General features: G+C 41.3%; 2 protein-coding genes across 2 annotated transcripts in view; one reads left to right on the top strand and one right to left on the bottom strand.

Annotated features, from left to right (window-relative positions):
• Window positions 1–512: 512 nt before the first annotated feature.
• Window positions 513–3180, top strand: LOC120545769. The gene is made up of 2 exons (XM_039780342.1): window positions 513–656; window positions 1387–3180. Exons 1-2 carry the CDS (start codon window positions 541–543, stop codon window positions 1985–1987), a joined length of 717 nt encoding a protein of 238 aa, XP_039636276.1. The 5' UTR covers window positions 513–540; the 3' UTR covers window positions 1988–3180.
• Window positions 3181–8133: 4953 nt separating this feature from the next.
• Window positions 8134–26393, bottom strand: part of pip5kl1 (phosphatidylinositol-4-phosphate 5-kinase-like 1) — a 31681-nt gene continuing 13421 nt past the window's right edge. The window contains exons 3-10 of the mRNA XM_039778751.1: window positions 24081–24131; window positions 23814–23968; window positions 23235–23359; window positions 15667–15701; window positions 15511–15566; window positions 15272–15384; window positions 12858–13020; window positions 8134–8694 (exon numbers count right to left, since the gene is read on the bottom strand). Coding sequence (XP_039634685.1) covers window positions 8250–8694; window positions 12858–13020; window positions 15272–15384; window positions 15511–15566; window positions 15667–15701; window positions 23235–23359; window positions 23814–23968; window positions 24081–24131 — 1143 coding nt within the window. The 3' untranslated portion in view covers window positions 8134–8249. The remainder of the gene's footprint in view (window positions 8695–12857; window positions 13021–15271; window positions 15385–15510; window positions 15567–15666; window positions 15702–23234; window positions 23360–23813; window positions 23969–24080; window positions 24132–26393) is intronic.

Below are 26393 nucleotides of genomic sequence, written 5' to 3' on the forward strand. Positions count from 1 at the left end.
GTTCTGCAGAAAACCTACGGTCTCCCTTTTCTATAAGGGACGGACCCTGAAGTGACTCTTAGATCAACGCTGGACTGGTCATCTTTGCACGGTCTCCGTTATTTTAACAGACATGAAAATCACTCACCTTTCAGCGAAATTCGCCGTTTTGAAACCAAAACAGGTGACCTACGTGAATCGTGTAGATTCGATGAGAAAATGTTTAAGGGGGGGGAGGGGGGGGTATAAGTACACGGGCCTGGTGCCCGATTTCTGGCGTATGACTATTTTAGAAAAATAAATTAAAAAGTCCACATGGGATTTGTTTTAATGCGCTGGATTTAACCATACTGTCTATGGATTTAACCAATCATCGAACTCCCACCAACCAATGAAACGAGTTCTAGCCAATCAGATGCCAAGTAGGGCGGGTCTTTGCCGAAATGTCAGAGTGCGGTGCTAGTGTGGTATCCGTGGTAACGCGGCTAAAAAACAATTTAGGCAAAGTTTATCAAACCTGTAGATACAGGCAGATTTAGTTGAGAAAGTAGTTAAAAACAAATGGCGCTGGGCATGAATAGAGGACAAGAAGAAAAGAGTGGAGACGGGAAGCCGTTTAGCACTTTGAGGGAGCCAGGTGCTTGCTTCTGCAGCGCATGTTTTCGACGGCAGCAGCGGTAAGAAAGTGCTTGCTAGTCATTAGATGCTAGTCACAAAGCTTCGGTCCGTGCACTCTGTAATACGAGTACGTTACCGGCAATGACGGCTACCGTTAAGACTGCGACTGTTCCTTTACTGACCGCCCGTGATACAACAATACGTGTGTGCACGTTCATAGCGGAACATGATTTGTAAAAGCTATCTGAAGACCAAACTGCCTTGACAAAGCTGTCTGTTTGGAATTAGCATGGCAGGTATTTAAACATAACAGCCTTGTCCCAGAGTTTAGACGTCTAGCTATATGCGACGTTTTTAATAAATGTAAATAAAGCCGCTAATATCAACATGGACAAAATCATGAATGTACTAATTCACTTTTTTGATGATGACCTGGCCAAATTAGTAAATTTTAGTTTTCACAATGATTCATTGTAGGATTATGATATTATTGCAATATGTAAATCCACATTGACTCTTTATTTAACATGGTTGGAAGAAGTAAAAATGTATCCAAAAGTTTTTAGGGACTTTAACCGTTTTGCCAGTCAAATTAACTTTAATGAGTGCATATTGAAATATTACACTGTTGGTTGGCAAAAAATGCATCTCAAAATGCATCAGATTGATGCTTTAAAATATGGAATATTTAAAATTTTCTTCCGGGGGAGCATGCCCCCGGACCCCCCTAGAGGGGTAATATCCTTCTCACCTTTTTCACTCCTGACCCGTTTTCATGCCTGTTTTAAGATCATTGATGACCTTACCACCCTTTTACGCAAAGTCAACAGCACCACAGCCTATCCCAAAGATGTACGAGTTGAAGCAACAGGTTTACTGCAGGCCATGTCTGAACCAAGTTTCAGATTCATCGCTGAGACGGCACACAAAATCTTGTCGTATCTCGCCCCCCCCTAACACAATGCCACAGGAGGAGGACATGGATCTGTTTACAGGTTTGCAACTTGTAAGTTCAGCATGTACATGTGTTGGAAATCTGCGCTCTAAGACAGAATTCATGGCACTCTTCCGGTGCTACAAGGATGCAACAGAGGAGCCCGTACTAAAGAGACAGCGCACACCAAACACATCCTTTGCTATGTATGTAATTACACACGAAGATCCCAACAACGAAACTGAGCTGCGCAGGTTGTATTTCAGTTGTATTGATGCAGTTTGTGGGGAAATGAAGGAGCATTTTGGGGAGCGCAACTGTATGCTAATATTGGCGCTCAAATCTCCTGACCCGAAGGATTCTACTTTTTTGGATGTGTCCAAAGTGAAACCTTTACTGGACCTTTCTATACAGCCATTGTGGAGTTGGAATATACAGTGGCTCGCCGGTTCCTAAGTGAGCAAATGAAGGTCTCATCCCCAACTGACGGGGGTAAATGGACAATGAAAAAAGTTCTAAAACACTTCCACAAACCTCTCGAAGCAATGCCCAAGCGTGATGACAGCGCTGAAACACGCTTTTACTTTGAGAACTCTTTTTTTTCATACTATCCACGATTACAACATAAGTTTAACCTCCCAAACAACAATTTTTTCAGATACTTATAAATCAAAGACTATGTACGGAAATATCTTCCAGGATTTGAGACGCAGGAGCTTTCATCCCTAGACTGGTGCCTATCTACGTTGCCATTTAACGATAATTTTATCTCCTGTCTTCTGAAAGTTTCAAACTTAAATGGGAAATAAAATGGGTATTCAAATTCCAGACAATATTTGGGAAGAGAGTCTTAAGCATATACATAAATGTTCAAATAATGCCAGACACTGCCTTATACAGTTTAAGATATTACACAGGCTTCACTTTTCTAAGGTTAAAATACACACCATTTATCAAAACGTCTTGCCTATGTGCGATAAATGTCTGACCTCAGCAGTAACCCTCTTTCACAGTTTTGTATCATACCCAAAATAATTCCCTTCTGGACACATATCTTTAAAAGCTTCTGAGAAATCACCAACACTCCATTGGAACCAGACCCTTTACTGATTGTCCTCGGAACATCTGAAATGTTGAGTAAAAACAGCAATTCCTCTCCTACTGTCTCATCACGGCAAAAAAATTGATTTTGATGTCATGGAAAGGGACAATAGTCCCTAAACATAAGATGTGGCTCCAAGACCTGACTAATACATTACATCTGGAAAGGATAAGATATGTAATGAAGGAAAACTTAGCACAATACATTAAGACCTGGCAACCCTTTGTTTCTTACCTGTCACAGTGAAAGTTATAAAATACATATATACACTGTTTTACTACACCCTCCGAGTGAGTTAGAGGAGAATTTAATAATTTTTCATGATTGATTGGAACAACAATCGTTGACATTTGTCCAGTATTAAAGGTCCCATGACATGAAAATGTAACTTTTTAAGGTTTGTTAACATTAATATGAGTTCACCCAGCCTGCCTGTCCATTTGTTTTTCATGACTGATTGGAACAACAATCGTTGACATTTGTCCAGTATTAAAGGTCCCATGACATGAAAATTTAACTTTTTAAGGTTTGTTAACATTAATATGAGTTCACCCAGCCTGCCTATGGTCCCCCAGTGGCTAGAAATGGTGATAGGTGTAAACCGAGCCCTGGGTATCCTGCTCTGCCTTTGAGAAAATGAAAGCTCAGGTGGGCCGATCTGGACTCTTCTCCTTCTGAGGTCATAAAGAGCAAGGTTACCTCCCCTTTCTCTGCTTTGCCCACCCAGAGAATTTAGCCCACCCATGAGAGAGAGACATCATGGCTTTCAAACGAGCAAAGTGGCAGTTGGTCAAGGCCACACCCCACCCTCCACCTTGCCCCCCCTCCTCCTCAATAGCTATAGACACAGAAATGGCACATACTAAGGAAAGCTCATTGTGGGACTGGCTCTAGTGGCTGTAATTCTGCACCAAGGCTGAATTTCGGGAAATAGACTTCAGATACAGTATTAGGGCTATAAAAGCATCCAAAGAGCACCATGTCATGGGACCTTTAAGCGAGACCGCTGCATTCGGCAGCAGCAAACAAGCTACAATGTAAGTTAATAGGGCACTTGTCCAGCTCGTTTTGCCGCTGACAGGCTCAGAATAATATTCTAAGTGTCTGACAACGTTATGGAGAGGATCCCTAAAGAGATAGACCTGTAAAACCTTTCTGTTTTAACCAGAAACAGCTCTGAAGTCGCTAGCGCTAAACCTACCAGACTCCATTTAAAAAAGCAATACTTTTAGCGTGTATAGAACCAACATATTTCTACACATGTGCGACTCACATCATGTAGGGACTCACATTGTGTATTTACAAGAGTTCACTTTCTCTGGGCCTGGGCAGGCCTTCGGCATGACAGTGGCTGCAGGTTTCATTTTGGATTGCTTATTTAGTTATCTTGTTTAAGTTATGTTGTTTCCTTTTTGATTATTAAGTTGGGTTTAAAAAGGATAATAGATGGATGTATCCTTTGGCAGCCAGAGAGTGTTCTCTCTGTTTTTTGTCACAGCCTAGGAGCAGGGTTCTAACACTATCCAAACATTATTCTCATGAAGCTCAGCGCAAATTCTTTCAGGAAGACTTCTATATTACGCAATCCCCACTATCTCTCCCTAAAACTATTTAGCTGTTAAGAGGCGTTTACTTTTCAGTAAACCAATCAGAATTGGCCACGAAATTCATGATCCAATTACAGCATGACATTCTGCTTTAAATGTCTTCTCTCCTTGCTATCAGCTTTTTTTTCAGGCAAACGTGCAACCCTCCTCCTCCCCTTCCATCTCCGGGCATCGGCAATCATTGCAACCTGAGTCCCTTTCTGGCAGACAGGTCCTTGGGTTCCCTCTCTGCCATCACCAGTGTCTAGGCTCCATCTGGGGGAATATGTTGGCTTCTATACCCCTTTAAATATTATTAATGATGTTGTCTAATCCCCAAAGACTCTGTACATTTCATAGTATGCTTATTTTCAATAAATATTTGCATATCTGCAACGAAGTCTCTCCAGACTGAATTGCCTTTAGTAGTAGTTTTTCTCATTGTAATCAGTTTTAGGCAATGTTTTCAGTAAGACCTTTTTCAAAAATATATTTGTGTACACTGCACAATTACATAAACATAATGTACAAATAAAGTTATAACAGAGAAAAATGCAGTGTTTTTTTTATTTCGAAATTATTTCTTGCACCATTGATGATACATATGTTGATACACTCAAGTTATTTTACTCATGTAGTTATACATAAATAGATTTCACAAGTGTTGTTTATCCATCCATCTTTGTCCGCTTAACCGGGGTCGGGTTGTGGGGGCAGCAGCTCCAGCAGGGGACTCCAAACTTCCCTTTCCTGAGTCACATTAACCAGCTCCGACTGGAGGATCCTGAGGCGTTCCCAGGAGATATAATCCCTCCGCCAAGTCCTGGGTCTTCCCCAAGGCCTCCTCCCAGCTGGACTCCCTATTGTTTAGTCATAGACTAATCTTTTCTTGTTTGAGATAACCCTGTAGACACCTCCCTTATTGAGGAATTCCCCACTAAAAGTCTTGACACTGAACATTCTGTGCCAGGTTGACTCATCAGTGGATGTGACGTCAGTGTGAGTGGAGGAAACACCAAACAAACATCTTAGCTCTTACATGTCATTTATTCATTAATCAAATGTTACAGCTATACCTTTCCCAATATTTGCAGACATAGGGAAATATCTATTGTGTAAAAGTGAAATAGCAAGCAAAGAGTTCTGTAAAGCTGAGTGACAAGTGCAAGTTGGTGGCATCATCAAAACTAATATGCAGCTTCAGAGATTATCACAGTTTCATTCTTTGTATTAAGACATTCATACATGTGCGTAAAAATATACTGGTCAGTAAAGCACACAAAATGTTTTAATTAAGGTTGTTTTCTTTGTCATAGCATTTCTAGGCCAAAGGTAAATTCTCATCAAGTAACATATTCTAAAGAGGCACTGCTGAATTGCAGGGGAGAATCCATGTTGGACCAGGAGACCATGGCAAAATGACAAATAAAAGATAAAAGCACAAGTTTTTACAGTTGTATCCAATAAAACTGTATAATAAACACAAAGGGTTAATATCAAGAAATACTATAGAGAATTAAAGCTAAACTGAAGATTTCTGGGCAATAAAACACATGTTACCAGACAGCAATGTAATTATTTCCATTGCACACGCCTGGAAATATTAAAATATACTAAAAAGACTGCAAGACTTTATGTCATGATGCAGGAACATCTGGAATATTGGTTATATCGTTTGTATCATCCTAAACAGTCACAACTTCAGGCATCCAGTGCTGCAAATACTTTTTCTTCAGAACACTCTTTGCTTGCTAAGAAAAAAGGTACAATATTTTTGAAACCCTTTAATGACCATGAAATAGGGTTCCAAAGTACATGAAGGCAGACATCTGCATGTAGCTGAAGCCTAGTTGATGTTTTTCTTTTTAAGATTTTCTTTACGAAGGCACATCACGGGCAATATATATATATATATATATATATATATATATATATATATATATATATACACACACACATTTTTTTAAGCAACGAGCTCCTATTCTCTTTATAATGCATCACACTAGGCATGTTTGTATCAGTATTTGGAAAAAACTGCTCTGACAGAAAAATATGACATCTATGGAATTACATTTGTTTAAAATGATACATTTCGAAAACGGAACATTTTTGCAAAATTGTAGATTGTGGAGAAATTACAATCATGCAACTAATCGTTTAATTTGAGCAAACAAAAATGTATTCTGTGCTCAATAAATATAATTGCAGGTTTTCCGTTATCCACATAAACTCACAATATTAATTTGTTTGACTAATTTTGCCTTGTTTAAATTCCCTGCTCTATGCACTCTCAAATAGTGGCTTTCTTGCTCTCTCAACATCCCTGCTACAGTATACGCTTTCATAATTTCAGCCAAACGGAAAATTGGGAGTCCATAATTTATGTTTTTGTCAGATTTGATTACAAGTAGGATTATCGGTCACTGAGTAAGTACCTGGAGTATGGTAACCAAATTCTGAAGCTGGACACAAAGTGAGTTAAAACGCATTTGCAATTTGTCTTGTTTATTTAGCTGTTTTATAAAAGGAACTATTTGGCTGCAGCAAGGAAAACACACCAATTCTTTAGTAAGTAGAAAATAATTTTTTGTATGTTCAAATGAAACTTTAGTTTAAGTTTTACCAGTCTCAATGTTTTGTGTCCTAATCATTTCTCAAAAAATATTTTTCTGTGCTCAAAATGTCTACATGACACAAATATAATGCCATAGATATATTTTGTGGAAAAATAAAAGGATTGGAACCATGGAACAAATGTAGATAAACTTGTTTCATATGTGTGCATGTGTGTGGACTTTGGTTGACCATTTAGTTGTTTAGACATGCTCATTGAGAGTTGGTGGTTAAAGGTGCAATATGTAATACTGACAGCTAGTGTTTAAAATAGTTACTGCAGTACAGATTCAAAATACTGGAGAGAGTCGTCTCCCCCGCCCCCTCCTCCCCAGTTCACGTTTGTTGCTAGGCTGAGACCGCAGCATCCACAACAATGTTGCTAGACGCTTGTCTCACATAGGCAGACATTACTCCACAGCTCAGCGGAGTAGCTAACGTTAGATGTTGGCTATATTGACAGTCATAAAAGCCCATGCTCACGTGGAGCTCTGTACCCAACTGACAGACAAAGGTTTTCGGCTTAGAATTATTATAAACTGCTAAAAATCCCACAACCTGGCTGTCCTCTCCACACGCCAGAAAGACACGCTTCCTCGGTTTAGAATTACGATAGGAACCGCTAAAAATACCACTACCTTGCTGTCCTCTTCCACCCGACTGAACACACTTCATTGGCTTAGAATTACGGCAACAATCGCTAAACACACTGCAAACTCACAGTCCTCTCTTCCCGATTTACAGCCCCCCTCTCTTGGCTTCAAATAACTCACCGCTGTCGGCTACGGCCGCTGAACATGCTACACGTTGTAAACAGCCGTGGCCCGCTTTGCCTGGTCCTCCGGTAACGTTAGCAGTTAGCAGGGTTAGCATGGCGGCGTTAGTCAGGACCAGTCGGGATAACTTCAATGGCTGTGTCTCAATTGTTTGAGTATTGTTGAGTAACCAACTTGGGTACTCTTGCTGTATAATTCAATGTGAGTAGCTACAGGAATGTTGAAATTACCCAGAAGGGTTTGTTACGTCTCTGGCCATGCAATTGTTAGAAACATGCGTTTTTTTAATGTCGGGCAGAATCTATCTCCGTTGATCCTGTTCGTTTGTTTGCTGCTTTCATGGCTGTACTAACGTTACAGCTGTAGCGCGCTGGGTTTAGGTTTTTACAGGTATATCTGGCAACCCGGTCTGGCTGTCAAACTGGGCCGTTGATAACAACACACAGGCCAAAACACAAAACAGAAATTCCGTCACGGAACAGAAATTTCAAAAGGAGAAATTAGCATTGTTGTCAGAAAAGATGGTATTTCAACTTAGCATGTTTCCTTAATATCTGATGACGCATTGGGGTAATTTTGGGATTTATTACAGTAAATATATTACATTTTGGACCTTTAAGTCTCCACCATTCATCCAGGGCCTACTTAGTATGGTCCTGTACCCAGTGACATAGCCTGAGACAGTAAGTCTGTGGACTGACGGTAGAGAAGGATCGGCCTGGATGTCTCAGCCTCTTCCACAAATGCTCCAGCCTCTTCTTAAAACTGTAAACTGTAAAAATGTCAATGATGCCGATGAAGTAGCGCTGCTCAGGCCCATCAATGACATGCAGAGGATTCTTTAAGTTGGGTAGTAAACGTCGGTTTTGGGCTTGGAAGTCTGGAAGCTCAGCTGCGTCACTGCCTGGCCCTGCATGCTCTGGGTACATTTGAAGCATGCCACCACTTGATGCAACTTCTGCTTGTGATTGCGTCAAACAGCTGCCATCTGTTTTACACAACAGTAAGGTGGCGTCATCTTCTGGGACTGACCCAGGCACAGCAGTTATGCCTGCGTGGATAGGGCTGGAGCCTGGATTCACAGATCTAAAATTAAAGTCACAGGGAACAGAATGGGTATGAGTTACAGCAGTTTCTGGATGTAGCCACTTTCAATCTGTATTGTAAAGTGTTCTGATCTGTCTAGACATACAGTACATTGTCTATTCATCCATTGTGCAATACTAATACTAAGAGTCTACAGCCATGCTAGCAGATCTGTGAGGCAAGTCAGGTACAGTATAATGCTTTGAGCTAAATAGTATGTCAAAATGCAGTACCCATAATGACAATACTAATATGATGTGAATCAGATGAAAAGTTGACATTAAACACTACAGGCAACTGGCTGCTGGAAAAGCAGGTATTTGGTTATAAACCAAAGTATTGGACAATAATAGATGACAGCACTCACCCCAGCGATTGCGAAATTATTGGAATGGTTATTTGGAATTTAGCTTATTCACCGTAACCCGCAGAGTTAGATAAGTCGATACATATCCTTCTCATCTCCGTGCGTGCTATAACGCTGCCTGATGGCCCAAGCGGCAGCAGCCCATCACAGAAAATGCAGGTGAATGGTTCCAGCAATCCTACTGCTCTGAATTGTGACAAAAGTAACAAAATAACACCAACATCTTCCTGTTTACATGTTGTGATTTGTAGAGTCACAGCGTGTACACAAAACAACGTAACATGAGACACAGCCATCTTCTAACCATAAACAAACCAGGAACTATATTCTCAGACAGGCTTGCTGCAAAGCAAATCACTCCGCCCAAGTAGCAGAAGTAGCAGAGCTACGCCTTCTGAGATATATGTATAAATCACAACATGTAAATAGGAACATGTTTGCGTTATTTTGTCACTTATTCGGAGCAGTAGGATTGCTGAAACCATTCATCTGCCTGTTCTGTGCTGGCCTGCTGCCGCTGGCGGCTTCAGACAGCCTTACAGCACGCACGGAGATGAGAAGGGTATGTATCGACTTGTCTAACTCTGGGGGTTACGCTGAATAAGGTAAATTCCCAATAAGTCAGCGTGTTCCTTTAAATGCACCATCCCTGCTACTGTGGAACTACTCTGGAACATCCAGGGCAGTCTGAAGAGCTATGATACGCCCTCTGTTCAACCTGTTTGCATGGCTTCAGACTGCCCTGGAGCACTTGGCAAAACCAAATACATACGTCAGGATGCTTTTTCTGGATTCCAGATTGGCCTTTAATACTGTCATTCCAAGCCGATTGGTGTCTAAACTGCACAGCCTCTGCCTGAACTCGACCCTCTGCAACTTAATTCTTACCAATTTGGGTACCAACCGCCAGTGTTGAGATTAACGGCCTTTTAAATATACCGGCATTACTAACCGCGTTATTTTTTCAGTAACGGAGTAATCTAATTAATTACTTTTCCCATCATTACAACGCCGTTATCGTTACTGAGAATGTTAAGCGGCGCGTTACTTGGTTGAATGAAGTGCGAGGTGTCAGGCTTTGGCTACACACCAGCTGCCTGGAGAGTGCAGGGGTAGTGGTCGGGATGATGACACCGTTGCAAATGCGATGATGATTGGCTGGGTGGGCGGATGCCCTGCTCACGATGTCTCACTGCACGCTCTGACTACCACTAAACACAAGACAGCGACAATGGCGACCAGCCAGGGAAATTCAAAGATAGCGTTCTCGAACTGGAAGTACCGGCACTACTTCTCCCTCATTGAAATTAAAGTCAAGAATGTTTATGTAACACGCACGCTACGCCCAGGAAAAAAGACTTCAGCCACGTCTGCCTCAAGCAACTCAAATCTTAAGAAGCACCTCACATCAACACATGCTAACACGACACTTGTTGCTGCTGCTAACCCAACCCCCAGCCCAAATGCAGCTAGCGTGAGCTCCAGCGAAGGAGACGGAGCCACTCTGTTAAAACAAGCAACGCTCGATTTTTCGGGTCAGCAACAGGTGATACTGTATATAGTGTTTTTATTCTTCAATCAGTTACTAACTCAATTCCTTTTTGGGAGAAGTAATTTGTAACTGAAACTAATTACTTTTAAAGTAAAATGACCAACACTGCCAACCGCCTTCCGGCATCCAGGTTAGGAAAACACATAATACACTAATCTTTACCATGGTCATTGTATAAGTTAAGCATGTTAGCATGGTATCATTTGCTAACATGCAAAGTAGTACCAAACACAGTACAGCTGAGGCTAATTGAGATTTTAATAGTTTTGCAGGTATTTGGTCATAAACCAATTTATTAGACAATATTTGTCCTGACAATTGTGTTATATGTAAAGTTAGGGGGTGACCAAAGTTATTACAATTATTCATCCAGTAAACGTCAAGACAGTTCACAATAAACCAAAAATGTCACAAAAGTTATTATAATTCATCCTCTGTGGAACATAAATGCCTTTATCAAAACGTGTGCCAATCCATTTTGGATATGCTGAAATTTTAATCATCCCAGACTATATAACCCATAATGCCCATTGCACACACACAATATATCCTAAAATGTTGCGCATCCCTAAACATTTTTTCACATTGCACTAAACCATTATGCCTCTTTTTCTTAATGTTAAACAACTACTTTGTATATATTTGTTTCTGCATTTATTGTTTATGTCATATTAATGTTTAATATGTTTAAGTATGCACCAACCACCAAGGCAAACTCCTCGTAAGTGGTCCTTACTAGGCAATAAATCCTTTTCTGATTTCTGAATTAAACAATGACATATGACTGTTTATACGACATTTTGTAACTTGAAACTGTTACTAATAGGGCTGCTCCCTCTTAGTCGATTAGTCGACTAATCGGTTGTTTTGGTCTTAGTCAACTTAGATTTCTTTAGTCCATTAGTCATGTTTTATGCTTTTTTCATGCTGAATGACTTATTTCCAAGAATAATACCAGCACATCTCTGGTAAACACAAGAATTAAAGTGGTCCTTGCGGAGAAACTCAGATTTACAGATCTGTCAATTAAATCAACTAATCGATTAGTCGATACAATTGAATGAGTGTTAGTCGACTAAGAATTTCTTCAATCGAGCACAGCCCTAGTTACTAATAGCGCACACTATTTCTGGCAGAGAGGCTGACTCAGTCCTGGCTCTGTAGTATTACTTCTTTGTGTCTCAAACCTTTAAGCTGTGTAAAACCCTTCTATCGATACTGCGGTCAAAATGTAATCTCTGGTTGTCAGCATTTACAGATCTGCTAAACCACAGAATTGTTTCGAACAAGTTGCAGTTTCTCTTTCTCCAACCACTCACTCACAGGTTCATAAATTCAATTCATTGTTATTGAAGGATAAGACTGGTGTAGTTATATTTTTATTACTGTCAGCAAATCTCGTAACGAGTCAGTCTCTCAATACTACTTTCACTACCCTTTTATTGTCTCACAGCCCCAAGTCCAGGAAATACAGTACATTTCCAGGATAACTGCCTGACAGCTGGCACTTTGCCCCTCACCTTCTGTTTTCTGTATGTTGCTGTTTAACCGTGTGTCCAGCTAATTTTAATAGCTCAAGTTACTGTATTGTGTGAACAGTTAACTTTATTTAATATTTTATGTGGTGTTTTCTTTTCCACCAAAACAAGTTCCTTCCCGAGACTGTTTTGCCGAGCCACTGCGTCCAGAGTTTAGCCACGCCTAGGACGATTGTGATTGGTTTAAAGTAGTGCATGTCTTTTCGTTGATGTCCGTCATCTTCCGCTTTTCTTTGCGGTGGCGGATTTCTGAGGACTTTGGTTAACTGCTCCTCAGATCTCTGCAGGGTAAATCCAGACAGTTAGCTAGACTATCTGTCCAATCTGAATTCTCTCTCACATGACTACAACAACTTTTGAACGTACACACAAACAAAACATGTTCCTTCCCAAGGCTATTTTGCATCGTCTTCCTTTGGAGCTTAGCGCCAACCATAACGATTGTGATTGGTTTAAAGAAATGCCAATAAACCAGAGCACGTTTTTCTCCCATCCCGGAATGCTGTGTGGACTAGCCAGACCCTCCTCCGCAGTACTGTGGAGGATGGTCTGGCAAAGCGAGACTAGGTTTAAAGCAATGCAAACAACCAGGAACGTTGTTTTTTTTTTTAAAAGATAGAGCGAAATAGGGTTAAATGATTAACTGATTATCAACATAGCTATCTATAACTTATGAAACCCTGTCATGAAATATCAAGACCCTGACTTTTTGGTTCTCATAATGAGAGTTGCGAAGGAGAGACTCTGGTGGCGTTCATCGTGGTGTAAGGGCTGATGGGCCACGAGGAGACTGTAGTCCAACACGTTGAGCCTCCGGAGGAAGTGTGTGTCGATCTCCACCTGCCGCAGGAGCCAGGGACGCTGCTGGTCTGCACACACACACACACCACATAACATTACAACTCAAACATGGCTGTACAGAAATACACAGCAAACGTGTACATGTGGATATTACCACTGGCATTTACACACACCATTGGCATTGTTTTTTATTTGAGTTAGATTTATTTGAATAAGATGTTTCCACATGGTTCATTTAAGGTAAAGCAGCGTTCGGCAACCTTTTAATATGAAGTGCCATTTTAAAATGTTCTTGTTAATCAGTGTTCCATATCTAGAGTTGCAAAGATTAATCCATAAGTCAGCGTCAACTATTAAATTAATCGTCAACTATTATATTAATCGTCAACTATTTTAATAATTAATTCATTGGTTTTAGTCATTTTTTTTTATAAAAAAAAAGCAACACATTATTTGATTCCTGCTTCTTAAATATATTTTTTTCTAGTTTATTCACTCCTCTTTGACAGTAAACTGAATATCTTTGAGTTGTGGACAAAAGAACACAGCCGTGTTATTTGTTTTCCTTTCGGCTGCATTCTTTGAATAAGGCAACGAGTAGCTACTAGTCAATCATATTAGGCGGGTATTCGCTGAATGCGGATAGGGAATAAAAAATAAAAAAACTACTGTAAGGAACAGGCTGTGTTCCTGCCAATGGCTGTGAAAGAAGTCATTTGGCAAGTAGATTGGAACATTTCCCAAAAACTCTCTTGCAAACAACTAGTGTGCCACTGGTTGAGCTGGAACGTGGTTGCTGAACCCTGAGATAGAGGAGTGCATTTTGGCATAGTGTTAGAAACAATATGCTCCGCAGCCTCCAGAGGCTTCATAATCCAGTAACTGCCATGATGTAGCCTATAGCCTGGTGATATTGATCCTTGTCCTTATCCTTTACACACTTGTTTTTGACCTAAGCTGGTTGTTGTTGTCGCTTTTGTTTTGATCTGTGATCATTTGGATTTGTTTGTATTTTTGTCCCCTGTATAGTTATAGTTTATCTTAACTTCTTTAATTGATTAGCACAGCCTAAGCTGGGTAGGTGGATGGGTGGGTGGGTGGGAGGTAGAGGGTGACAATTTTTTGGGACTCCCGTGGGTCACGGTATTCCCGTACGGGAGTCAATTTCACTGTTGGTAACGTGATAAGGACGGAATAGAGCATAGAAATCAACAGGAGGGAGTGGGACAAAGCCGGAGATTAAATAAAAAAATGACGCTGCAAAGATTGCGAGGCATTTCATCTAGGCCTGCAGGTAATGCATGTGTGTGTAGCCTAAATTTCCGAGGCAACCTCAGTGATTTGACCGCGATTACCCAAAACATGCTGGGGGGGGGGGGGGGCAACAGAGTCTGATAACTTTAGACAACATAGGATTTTTTTGGGGGCAGTCACGTGATTGGGATATGACAGGAGTATTTTCGTGGGCTCGGGATGGGATGGGAGTGACAATTGATTCCCGTGTCACCCTGTAGTGCAGTGGTTCCCAACCTTTTTTCCTTAGCGCCCCCCCTACTCATGTCTAAGAAAAGCTGAAGTTGAGGTAAACCGAAGTTGAGGTAACTCTCGAGATAGAGCCTTACTTTCTTTTTTGACACAGAGAGCAAATGTATCTCTCTGAGTAAAAGTATCAGCACTTCTACATTTCTCCGCCATGTTTCATTCATAAAATAGTGATGCCGTGGCGGCAGGAAAAACGAGGATAGCTGCCTGATCTAGCAGCTGACCTGATGACAGCAAGAGGTCCCAGGTTAAGAGGTCCCGGAGGTTTGGCCTACTAAGTAGCCTGCCTACAATTTTAAGCAAGAACAAAAATATATAGTTTTTATACAGACTTTTGTACACATTATATATTCTAGTGTATTATCATAATTTGTTTAACATGTGCAAATATTTTTTTTTTACCTCAACCTCAAACCAGATAAAGACTTGCGCACCCCCTGTGATCTTTCTGCCCCCCTGAGGGGTGCCCGGACCCCAGGTTGGGAACCACTGCTCTAATGGGAGGGGAAGATGTGGGTGTGGTTTATAATTGTCTTTCTTTATTGATGTGTCTTTTTTATTTTTTATTAGACTGTACTGTAAATCTAAATAGCATATATGTATACTATTACATACGTATTATAATTACAGATTCATTTCTTGCATGGATTTTGTAACTTTAAAAGAAAAGAAACAATATGCTGATTGGCCTGAAGGGGGTGCAACAATGCCGCCTGTATTATTACACTGCTTCATATGACTCACAGCACACATAAACATCACATTCTGATTCCTTACCCAGAGTGATGAACTGGCCTTCAAAGTTGAGGTCTTTGAGAACCACAATAATCTGGCTCCCCTCTGCTGCAGGCTCCGTCCAACGACTCACCTCACAGCCCTTAATGTCATACCTGGCAATACAAAACACACACATCAAACCACACAAAGAGGCCGCACAGTCTGTTTCTGTGCGTTAACATAAAGTAGTAGTAATACTACTCATACTACTGATTCGGGGGCAAGCAAATCAAGCTTACCTGGCAACGATTCGATCATCAGGATAAAACACACTTTGCATAACAATGAAGTATTTCTGCAAAGGACAAGTGAAAAAAGTAAATGAGCTATGTAATGCTTTGTTATATCCATTAATTATAATGCCAACTAGAACAGTTTTCAAATAAGATCTGTACCTTCCGCCTGTGTGGAATTTTGATCCTGTGAACACCTTGAAAAATAATGAGAAATCACTCAGTCCTATGCAACATGTTATTTGACATATTGACATATTATAATGTTGTTATGGCGAGCATGTTGGCAGACACTTGCCTCTTTATACATCCAATAGACACAGTAACATTAGCATTTTAGTAATGTTTCTGGCCATTCAATTAATGTAAGTCCAAAATGTTCTCGCCTTTAGCTCGGTTTTTGGTCTCTTGGGCTCTTTAGCTGCTAAATGCTGCTGAAAGGAGTAGCAGAGTCGGGTGACAGTTCTCTGGGAGTTTGTCACTACAAGCGATTCCTTTCACATTGCATGTTACACATTATCACCTCCTTCCCCACTTTTCCCATGTTTTAAAGTAGCTATATCTGTAACTTTTAGTTTGTGTTGATTCTAGCGGCCGCTTTGGACAAAAGCGGTAGTGTTTTTACCACACCTGCTGTCGTAAAGGTCTTTTCTTTACGGTGCTTTATTGCCCAATGTATTACAGAGTTAGCGCTACGGAGAGGTCATATAGTTGTGATGAATATTTTGCTCTAAATATTCTAAAATAACATTAAAATACAAACAAGGGCTATATAAAGAAATCTCCTGCTACTTTTGACCTGGCTCAACTGGCTGGATACCTAACACAGGCTTTTCCAGTGTTACAAAGAAATCTGTGACCCTTCAGAATGTGTTACTGTAGCGCCGTCTACCTGCCGCAAATCATTCTGTGACTGTGCAGGAAAAATCTGACCCGGGCAGAGGCCTTACTAAAAACTAGATAAAAATAGCATTCTTTTCACTGTTCGTCTCGTTTGCTGTTACAGGTCATTTAAGACCATTGTATGAAAAATGACAGAGCTTCAGAAACATTAAAAAGGTACATATAGTCACTTTAACCATGTTGAAAATGAATGCATTGTCTATCCACTCTGCGCTCTTAACAAAGAGCTGTGTCAGTGATTGATTATCAGGGGTCCACCCCCCTGAAAATTTAGAGCATTAAACACTTCATTTCCTGCATTCTGGTGAATTTGTATGCACCTATTTCTACCTTTTTCTGAATCAATATGCTGGAAATATCTTTATGTAAAGGGAAACAGATTACAATCCAAATATAAAAACATAATGGAATATATGGCAGTAAGGCTCTCAGGCTTTCTGTATTGCATTCATCTGTTTATTCTCCTGTAGATCTGCTTTTTTCAAGAATGAACTTAAAACTCTCCTATTTGATAAAGCTTATAGTTAGGGAGTGAGGAATTGCAGTGTCCACCTAACTGGCCCACCTGCTTCTCTTCATAATTGTTAGATTAATAATATATAACAAAAGTAGAGGGAGGCAGGCCAGCACAGCCCGATCCGGCAGGGGAGATTTCCAAGCCCGAACAGGCTACCTCTCCTTATGACCTGTCTCTCTTCCTTTGACACACTGAGCTGCTCTCTCCTCTCCCTTTCTATTACCATTTGTGTGCATCCCATCCCAGAAAGGCTTGTTACTAATCCTAGCTTCTGGGGAGTTTACTCCCCGGAGTCCTTATGTTTTTTCACCCAGTGTATTTCCTTGGAGAACGTTGGCACCAAGATCCTGGTTCCAGCTGTCGCCGTGGTCCTGCTGCACTCCCTGCTGAGCTCTGCGGTGCCCTGCAATGTCATGCTGCATCCTGCTAAACCCTGCTGCTTCCTGCTACGTCCATCCATGCTCTGCTGGGCCGCGCTACATCCTGTAACGCCCTGCAGCGCCCTGATATGACATGAACTACTACGACTACCATTTGAAGTCACTGTTCCATTATTAATGTGACTATTATCGCCACTGTTCATAATATCCCCAACCGGCACCGTCAGACACCGCCTACCAAGAGCCTGGGTCTGTCCGAGGTTTCTTCCCAAGAAGGAGTTTTTCCTTGCCACTGTCGCACTGCTTGCTCTTGAGGGAATTACTGTAATTGTTGGAATTGTTGAACTGAAAGAGACAACGTAAATGTGACGTGAGCAACCTGTCTGAAAGTTATAAGTCTTCTGGTAGCTGTGCCAAGAGAAATCTCAATCATTCCGACTCTTGCAGAGACAGAGAGCGTAGGTATATGTAAGGAGATAACATAGGCACATGCTAATTATTGCTAACTAAAATGCTAGTTAATATCAGTAATTAAACCTAAACAAATAATGTAAGTCCAAACTGCCTGTGAACTTCTCCTGTACTATACGGTAATTCCTCTATTATGTTAGTTAGGTTATGACACAATCGTTAGCCTATTTTTACAAAAACGTCTGCTACGGAGCTATAACGTGAGATACAAGGTAATGGAGCCTTTTATACATTGTCATGTTTCTTTAGAAATAAACAATGGACAAATAGAGTCTTTAAACACTTCAGATGTAAAGTTATTCGCTGCCAAAGTGACATCAAAATGAATGGCATTCAATGGAATGCTAACGGGAGGTGATCGCTTTGTAGCATCAAAATGGCGCCATAGGAGGTTCAAGTTCTGAAGCGAAGCTTACCCCCTGGGTCGTACTTCCCCTGTGGCTCTTTGGCATCGCCCAGGGGAGGCACACCTCACCTACTGAAAACCCCTGCTAGGAGAAAGGGGCGGGGCAGGAAGAGAGGGAGAGAGTAAAAAGAAGCGTGAAATGAAGCATTTGGTTTGTGTGACTCAATCCGAGGGGCGGGATAAACGGTTGTCTTTCAAATTCTCTCTGCACGCAATAGGATAGCGCTACAACCAGGCAGAGCAACGAAGAAGGAAGAGAAGCTAGTTGATAGATTAAACTTTTATCAAGTCGGCAAAACTCCGAAAACACATCTTCCTTTTTTAAGAATGATTTCTGTGCCGTTCTTTGTTCTTTTCCCAAAGAAAAGCTTAACTCCAAGTCTTCCAGAAGACCACTGTTCCCAGCAACAGCAGGCATAAGCCCGCCCACCGACTCTATACACGATGTGATTGGCCTGACCAGAGTTTGGTTTTTCCAGCTCGCAAGTCAACGAGTGCCTACACCCCTGGCTGCAAAATAATTTTGCTGCCGCTAGGGTGCGTCTACATTTCTAGGCTAGCCAAACACCGGACCAGACCACCAAATTTTAGCACTAGGTGTTGCACTTGTCAAAGCCGCTCCCAAGTGAGACTGATGAGAGAGCCCATAGTGAGAGTATAGCATCTCCAGACCACATGGTGGTGGTAATGTACCTCTTAAGTCTTAAACATGACTTTTTACCTGCAGTGAGCTTATAATAACCTATTTGGTTTATGTGTATACACTTGTATACACTCATGTATGAAGGGAGAATTTTCAGCTCACTTCTTTCATTGGCTTGAAATTGCAAATGTTTCCATTTTAGCGGTGCAGTTTTAGTTTTAAAGGGGTGATAGAATGCAAAACCGATTTTACCTTGTCATAGTTGAATAATGACGTGTGTCAGTGGGTCAGTCAAGTGGGTAACTAGGAAATACATAGAACCTCTAAATCCCATTAACACCTCTTTTCTCTGCAAATCTCACAATTTGAAACTGCCTCTGAAAACGGGCAAATCTCAACGAGCCGCTTAGTTGACGTCAACTCGGCAGCTCCTCCTCATTTGGCTCTAGTCTCTTTCTTTGTCACGCCCAAACATTTGCATAGGCTACACAACTGACCTGAGATCAGTTAGTCTTCTGAATCTAGGGCTGATCTCAGAAATTGTATACATTGTTCATCTGCTATTTTACCATTAAATTCACTTCTGAGACTTTTTTATGCGAGAAATCAACTATGTAGAGGTAAAATATTGGCCGTTTTACGAAAATGTATGTCTAATTGCAATTTTTGTCCGACTGTGTGTCGGAGTTCAGCGGCCGGTGCTGCCTGTGTAGCTGCCTCGCCGCCTGGCCTGTCTTCCTTCACAGACCCTGGCCTGCTGTGAGCTTGATTGAGCTCCGTCACAGCTGGCAGTCACCGTTTTGTGGGTTAATGGACTACCAAACGCCGCTGCCTGGACAGACCTCCAGGGCCTACAGCTCCCCTCTTCCTGCTAGCTAAATACCCGGTGTGTGTGAGTGAGAGCGCGGTCAGCGAGCTTGTTACACCAGCAATCTGTTACTACAGGTTCCAGTTAATCTTATAATGCGTGTATTCATAATGTGTTGAGTTATTTAAATAAACGATTGGGGAAATAAACGCTTGTTGTCCGCGAGTCTCATTGATAGAGCGCGCGGTTAGCTGGAGTCCATCAATGAGAGCTAGCTAGCCTCCTCCTAACGAGACCTCTGAAATTCACAAAAATGCATTAAAATTTAAATCGGACAAGTGTTAGCTAAGCTTTATAAGACATTGGGGTAGATGTTATATAAGTGGCGTAACGATATTCAAACTAAATATACTATAGTTATGCCGAAAGTGTAGCTAGCTAGCTGCAATCGTTTCCCATTGTATTGAATGGGACATATAGCTAGCTAGCTGCTCGTCCTAACAAGACGCCTCATGTTCATAAAAATGCCTTAAAATCAAATCGGACACAACGGTTAGCTTTATAGGATATTGGGGTAGACGTTATATAAGTGGCGTGACGAAATTCAAACCGTAAATATATTATAGTTATGCCGGCAGCCGGCCGCGGAGCCCCGGTAGTGGTGCGTATCCACAAAGGGTGACTTTGTCCCGTGAGTCGATCCGGGCGCCGCTTTCTCGTCAGACTGTGTGGAGCTCCTAAAGTCCGACACGTCTTACCAAATTTGCAATTAGCCATCAATTTTCGTAAAACGGCCCATACTTGAGCTTTATATAGTTGATTTCTCGCATAAAAAAAGTCTCAGAAGCGAATTTGGTAATGAAACATTGCAGTGTCTGGAATATGAGATTCTGTCGCTTCTCTAATGTGTGTGTATTGGAGATTCGCTCAACCAATCAGCGCGCGTCTCTAATCTGTGTGTATGGCGATTTGCTCAACCAATCAGCGTGCAGCTCATCTAAATATTTGGAAGAAAAGCTCTTGTTACAAATAGGGCCAAAACATCAAAAGATAAAATATCAACTAGGCCATTTTCAGCCCAACCAATGTTACATACCCCATTAGGAGACCTTAAGGAACAGTGTGAAATACCCTATATAATCATTCTATCACCCCTTTAAGTTTATGCTACTGCCCAACACTGCTTGCAATACAAGTTGGATTTAGTGTTAGTGAGGCCGTCGGCAAAGGTTGCTAATGTAGGCTACTTTTTAAATTGCCAGAAGGTGTCATAGCGACAAATCCTGGTTCAACTGGTTAGCATAAAATCAAACCGGTTTAGCCTCATACACCGGACCGGATGAGGGAAACCAGAAATCGACCCAACTCTACTGTGAGCATCTATTATTTTGTTATTAAAACCCAGTAAGGTGAACCTATGAAAGGCCAGTAACATTGGTAGCAGCGGTGGATTCACTTAATTAATATGTGCAAATGTCATAAACAGTTGAGTCCCGTATTTTCGTGTTGTGCCTTGTTTAAGTTAGCTTCTCTCAGTATAGCTGGGGGTCAGTTTTGCGCGCAGTCATGTGGTTTGGAGATGAAGACCAGCCGAAAGCAAAAGAATCTGGAGAATTCACTTGCTACGGTGAGTAGCCTAGATTTGACCTGCCTTCTCCCTTCACTGGAGATGGGAGTCAGAGCTTCCTCAGCTAGGCAAAGACAACTGTAGGTGGCATTCAGTGTGCTTATAGGAGTTAACGTACAATTCCGGCGCAAAATTAACCTAGGGGTTAATAACATATGTGTACAGAGTCGACCGTTCTCTGGGATATGTTTTCATGCTAATCGAATGTGTCTCTAGCTTGAAACAAGCTAGTGCAAACCAGTGATTAGCTTGTAATGCTAGCTTTCGGGGCAGAGGGTAAATCACTATTTTGACCACTATTTGACCAGTCGAACCACGAACGCTGTGTTTGAGCTATGTTACTGGTTACTGGTTGCACGGCGTTCAATGTCGACAGATCATGACTGTTTTCCAAGATGGCGCCCGCATGTAAACATGAAAGCTACAGCACAGTCGATTAGCATGAAGACATATCCCAGAGAACGGTCGACTCTGTACACATATGTTATTAAAGGAGAACTCCGGGCAATTTTTACGTTAATCTTGATCGCTATATGTATATGAGTACTGTCGATAGCAAAAAAAACGAGGCGAATCGGTGTTAGCAACACGGAGCTGCTGCAGCTAATGCCGAGAGCTCCCACTCAGCTAAAACGGCAGTTATGGGGGCCTAAGATAAAGAGTGTCTTTGTGCCTCTTAACAGACACAAAATGCAATTAAAATGTCTGTGCAACACGAACAAGGCCCTTACATGACAACAAGATGCGTTTAGCAACTTAGCCATTGTTTAAATTCACCTACCCTCTTAAAATTCACCTACCCTCTTAAAATTCACCTACCCTCTTAGCTGCTAGCTGCTAGCTGCTAGCTGCCGTCTGGGATGAGTGAGTGTGTTCAGCCAGGCTCCGGTAATAATCATCACGCAGCAGTTCCATGTGTATTTGTAGCATATATATCCATTTTGTGTGCTGTCGTTGGTGAATATGAGTCTCTACAGTGGCGAATTGTGTGGTAGTTTCCTTAGCCAGGCTAGCAGCCCCGACCGGGCATCCTTCTACTTCCTCCCGCCTCCCTTGCCTGCCGCTGCCGACAACAATCCACAGGCGCACGCTGGTCTGGTGGATGTCCTCCAGAGGACAGTTCATGCTTTCACGGTGAAATTTTGAAGTTTATTGCCCCCTCAAAAATAGGTAACCAGTGAGGCTCTGAGGATGGACTCTGTCAGTACAGAAAATGGCAGTCGGTGTCCAATGATAGCAGCCTCTACAGGGCATTGACACACTCACTGAGGAAATGTATGAATTAAGAAGGAGATGAAAGAGATTATTGAGGAGAATCAGAGCCTTAAATCAGGAGGGTTCTGATGACAAGGGACAGGGTTCCCACTCACACTCAAGGGCTTGCTGTAAATGCCTGGGTGCCAGTCACGGGGCTCTTGTGACACACAGAGGGGTCACTCTCTGAGGATGAGCATCACAATCAGGCTTATCTTTCAACGTATTGGTATTTTATGGGACTTTTACAGTGTCGGAAAAGTCCAGAATACAGTGAGTCTACGTTAGTCCCTGAATGCTGCAACGTGTCCCTGGCCTAGACTATGACCCTCCTGCCCCTCAGTGAGGCCTTTGTATTGGTCAACATGTGCTCCCCTAACACTGCGGACAGGCCTTGCTCCGACTTTGTCAGCTATTTGGAGTAAAATGTGCCAGAGACTGCAGAATTGGTGATTGCTGATATGGTGCTAAGGAAGAGAATGCCGTCATTGTGGCCCATGTCCTCAATCCGACCACGAATGACATTATATTGAGACGGGGTGGATTTGGGTAATGGATTAAATTATGGACTCTGGGGGGGAAACTGGACTGACATACTATACTGAGAACACATAAAACCCAGTTAGGCGAACCTATGAAAAGCCAGTTACATTTAGATATCTTGGCCAAATACAATTTGTCATTGTGTGGAAGTGTGTGTGTCTGTGTGTGATGTGTGTACCTAGGAACTTGACCAGCAACGAATGGGGGTATTTCCTCAGATGTTCTATGTAGATCTTCAGGTTGGACAGGAGGAATTTGATTTCCCTTTTGTTCTGGGTCTTCAAAAAGAAGCGTTTATCATTTCTAGAAGTTCAAAAGCACAGAGGAAGAAGATCTCTATTCTATTAATATAACAACAAATCACACTCTGATCATTTTAATGAAAAGTTGTTTAGATTGCCAAAGATGTACCAATTCCTAACACAAAAGGCTGGAGGTAGTCATTACATTTGTCATTCAGCTTTGAGCTGCAACAACTTGCTTTCTTAAATTGTTAAATAATAGCCGCAGCATTTGCACACCTGAGTACACCTCTGTCATTGATTGTGTGTAAATTGAGTTACTCCTGTGCAATGTGTAAGGTTTAGGGCTAAGGTTGTTGTTAGGTTTAGAGTTATGGTTAGAGAAACATTTAGGGCTTATGGTTAGGCAAATATGAATTCAATCCAAAACAAATGTTCAAATAAGGAATGATCATGTGTGAGTGAGTTGGTGGGTTAGGGTTAGGGTAAGTGGTTAGTGGTGTGTGAGGGCTTACGTCAGGAAGAAGTCGGCCTTGCTCTTGGAGTTGCTAATGAACTGGAGGTAGCAGTTTTCAGAGCAGAGAGACTGCTGATATTCCTGCTCTGTCATTCCTAAAGATCCACGCAGGCTGGAAAACACCGGGCCTGCAAACGTCTCCATTGTAAAATCCTTCACACACACACACACACACATACATACACATGCAACTAAATATGCAGGTGGAAGCATTCAACACAGTAATTTAATTTGAGTCCTGTTAATTATTGAAACATCCACCAACCTTATGAATCTGAGTGACCTTTAATCTGAAATCATCATCTGACAGCTCATTCTAGAGCAGGAGAAAGAGGGAAGATGTCATTGAGGACAAGAAGGGCTAATTATTCATTAACTGAGCTTAACATTAATGTATATATATTTATAAATCACATATGTATTATTTAGATACTACTTTAGATACACAACAAATATGTACATTGTATAATAATTATGAGTCCATGCCTGTGATACAGTGTCAGATTAGGTTAGATTGGGAACAAATTAGTTGTTCCCAATCTTTTTCTGCAGGGCTTTTGTAGATACAATTATTTTCAATTGAGTTGAATTGAGATCAGCTGTTTCTCCGTGTGTGAGAGAGAGAGAGAGAGAGAGAGAGAGAGAGAGAGGTGCGCAACAATTAGTTGTTTTTCCGCAAAGAGACAGTCAACGAGACACAATGCGATTTGACTTGGAGATTGGCAGTTGGCTCCGTTGATTGAATTGTGGTCACCATTCCGTATTTTCTTGTCTTTGTTTTGGTAGTTGTGGTGTTTGCTTTAGCTTCATCGTCTGCTTCATGTTTACCTGGCAATGCTTTCACAAACTTGTCCATGACAGCAGAGTATCAGAACCATGCATTATTTGTTAAGTGCCCCCCTCTTTGGGAACCACTGGATTACGGGGTTATATATGTAAAGATAGAGAGCTTGTGATTTCTGGTTGTCGACCACAATATGGTCTGATCTATCACGTACGAAATATTTAGCACACCAACTGCCTATGCTACGTATTATAGACAATATAAAAGACTTGTAGTTACTTCTTATAACTGTACTTTTTGTTAAGGTTATTGTCCGTAAGATTTTCATCTAGTTAATTGTCTGTTAAATTCCTATTTATTAAAGAATGTTAAATGGTGATTGAGCAAATGACCCACTGATGAAAGTATGGGAATATTTATGCATTGAAATTATGTATCTGAATTCTTTCCCTCTGAATTTTACTCTTCAAATTTTCAACAATTCATTTTCACCTTTATTTTATCTAAGTTTATATATTCAGAATCAAAAATTCTACGTAAAGAAATTCAATATAACAAATTCAGATGCAAAATAGCTTTGTTAAAAATACAACTAATATATTTTCAACTTCAACAGGCCAAATTCAGCTGCAAAATGTAATGTTTAAAATTCAGTGTTAACATCTGGGAACCCAAGGAAAAGCAATTGATTCTAGAATCTAGATAGGGAGTGTGCCATAGCAGCAGTAGCAAACAACTGGAAACTTTTTACAATTTTCGTCTGCTATTTCACCACTAAATTCACTTCTGAGACTTTTTTATGCGAGAAATCAACTGTGCAGTTTGAGTTCAAATATGGGCATTTTTACAAAAATGTATGGCGAATTGCACATTTGCTCTGATGCTGTTGGACTTGAGAAGCTCCTGTCTTACGTGACAGACGGCTGGTGGCAGCCAGGATCGCTTGCACGCCGGCCGACCAGTAATGTTCACAGACCCCGCCCCGTCAGCTGGAAGTCTCTCAATAGACTATTGGACAAGTTTATTTCCTCAATCGTTTGTTTAAATAACAAAACAAAATTATCCATTATAAGATAAACAGCAACCTGTGGTTATCTGCCTGTCAGAGTTAAAAAGCTCCACAAGCGATTGCGGGCGTAACGTTTACGAGCTCACTGGGCAGCCAGAGAAGGAGTCAGAGGAGTAGAAGAGCAGCGTCTCAAAGGGCAGAGAGACAGGTCTCTCTTTAACATAGCCTATGTGTAAATAATAAATAATGGCATATGTTATTTAGACTTAAGGGGAGACACCAAAGTTTATAATTTTCATTCATTGGCTTAAAACAGGAACAATAAATGTATTGCACCAGATATAGGCTATCACAATGATAATTCCCATCTGTTGTCTCTGGGCATGTAGGCTATAAGTGCACATCTAGGCAATATAAAAAAAATATATTTCCACATAACACCAGACAGACCAGTTTTCAGAGAGGCATTATCAGACCTGAATGACAACAGTACTCTTAAAACTAACTGTTCTGTTCATGTACTGTAAATAAAAAGATTTGAGCAGATTTTGGCAAGCAATGTTTTAAACAACCCTCGTTAAATAAAAGTATGTTATAAGAGAGAGGTCTCTGCCCTGTCAGACGCTGCTCTCCTTCGCCTCTGGCTGCGGCTGTGTGTGTGTGTGTGTGTGTGTGTGTGTGTGTGTGTGTGTGTGTGTGTGTGTGTGTGTGTGTGTGTGTGTGTGTGTGTGTGTGTGTGTGTGTGTGTGTGTGTGTGTGTTTACCAGCTTGTTGACATTATGCCC

This window comes from Perca fluviatilis, chromosome 17 (assembly GCF_010015445.1).
Source record: "Perca fluviatilis chromosome 17, GENO_Pfluv_1.0, whole genome shotgun sequence".
NCBI lineage: Eukaryota > Metazoa > Chordata > Actinopteri > Perciformes > Percidae > Perca > Perca fluviatilis.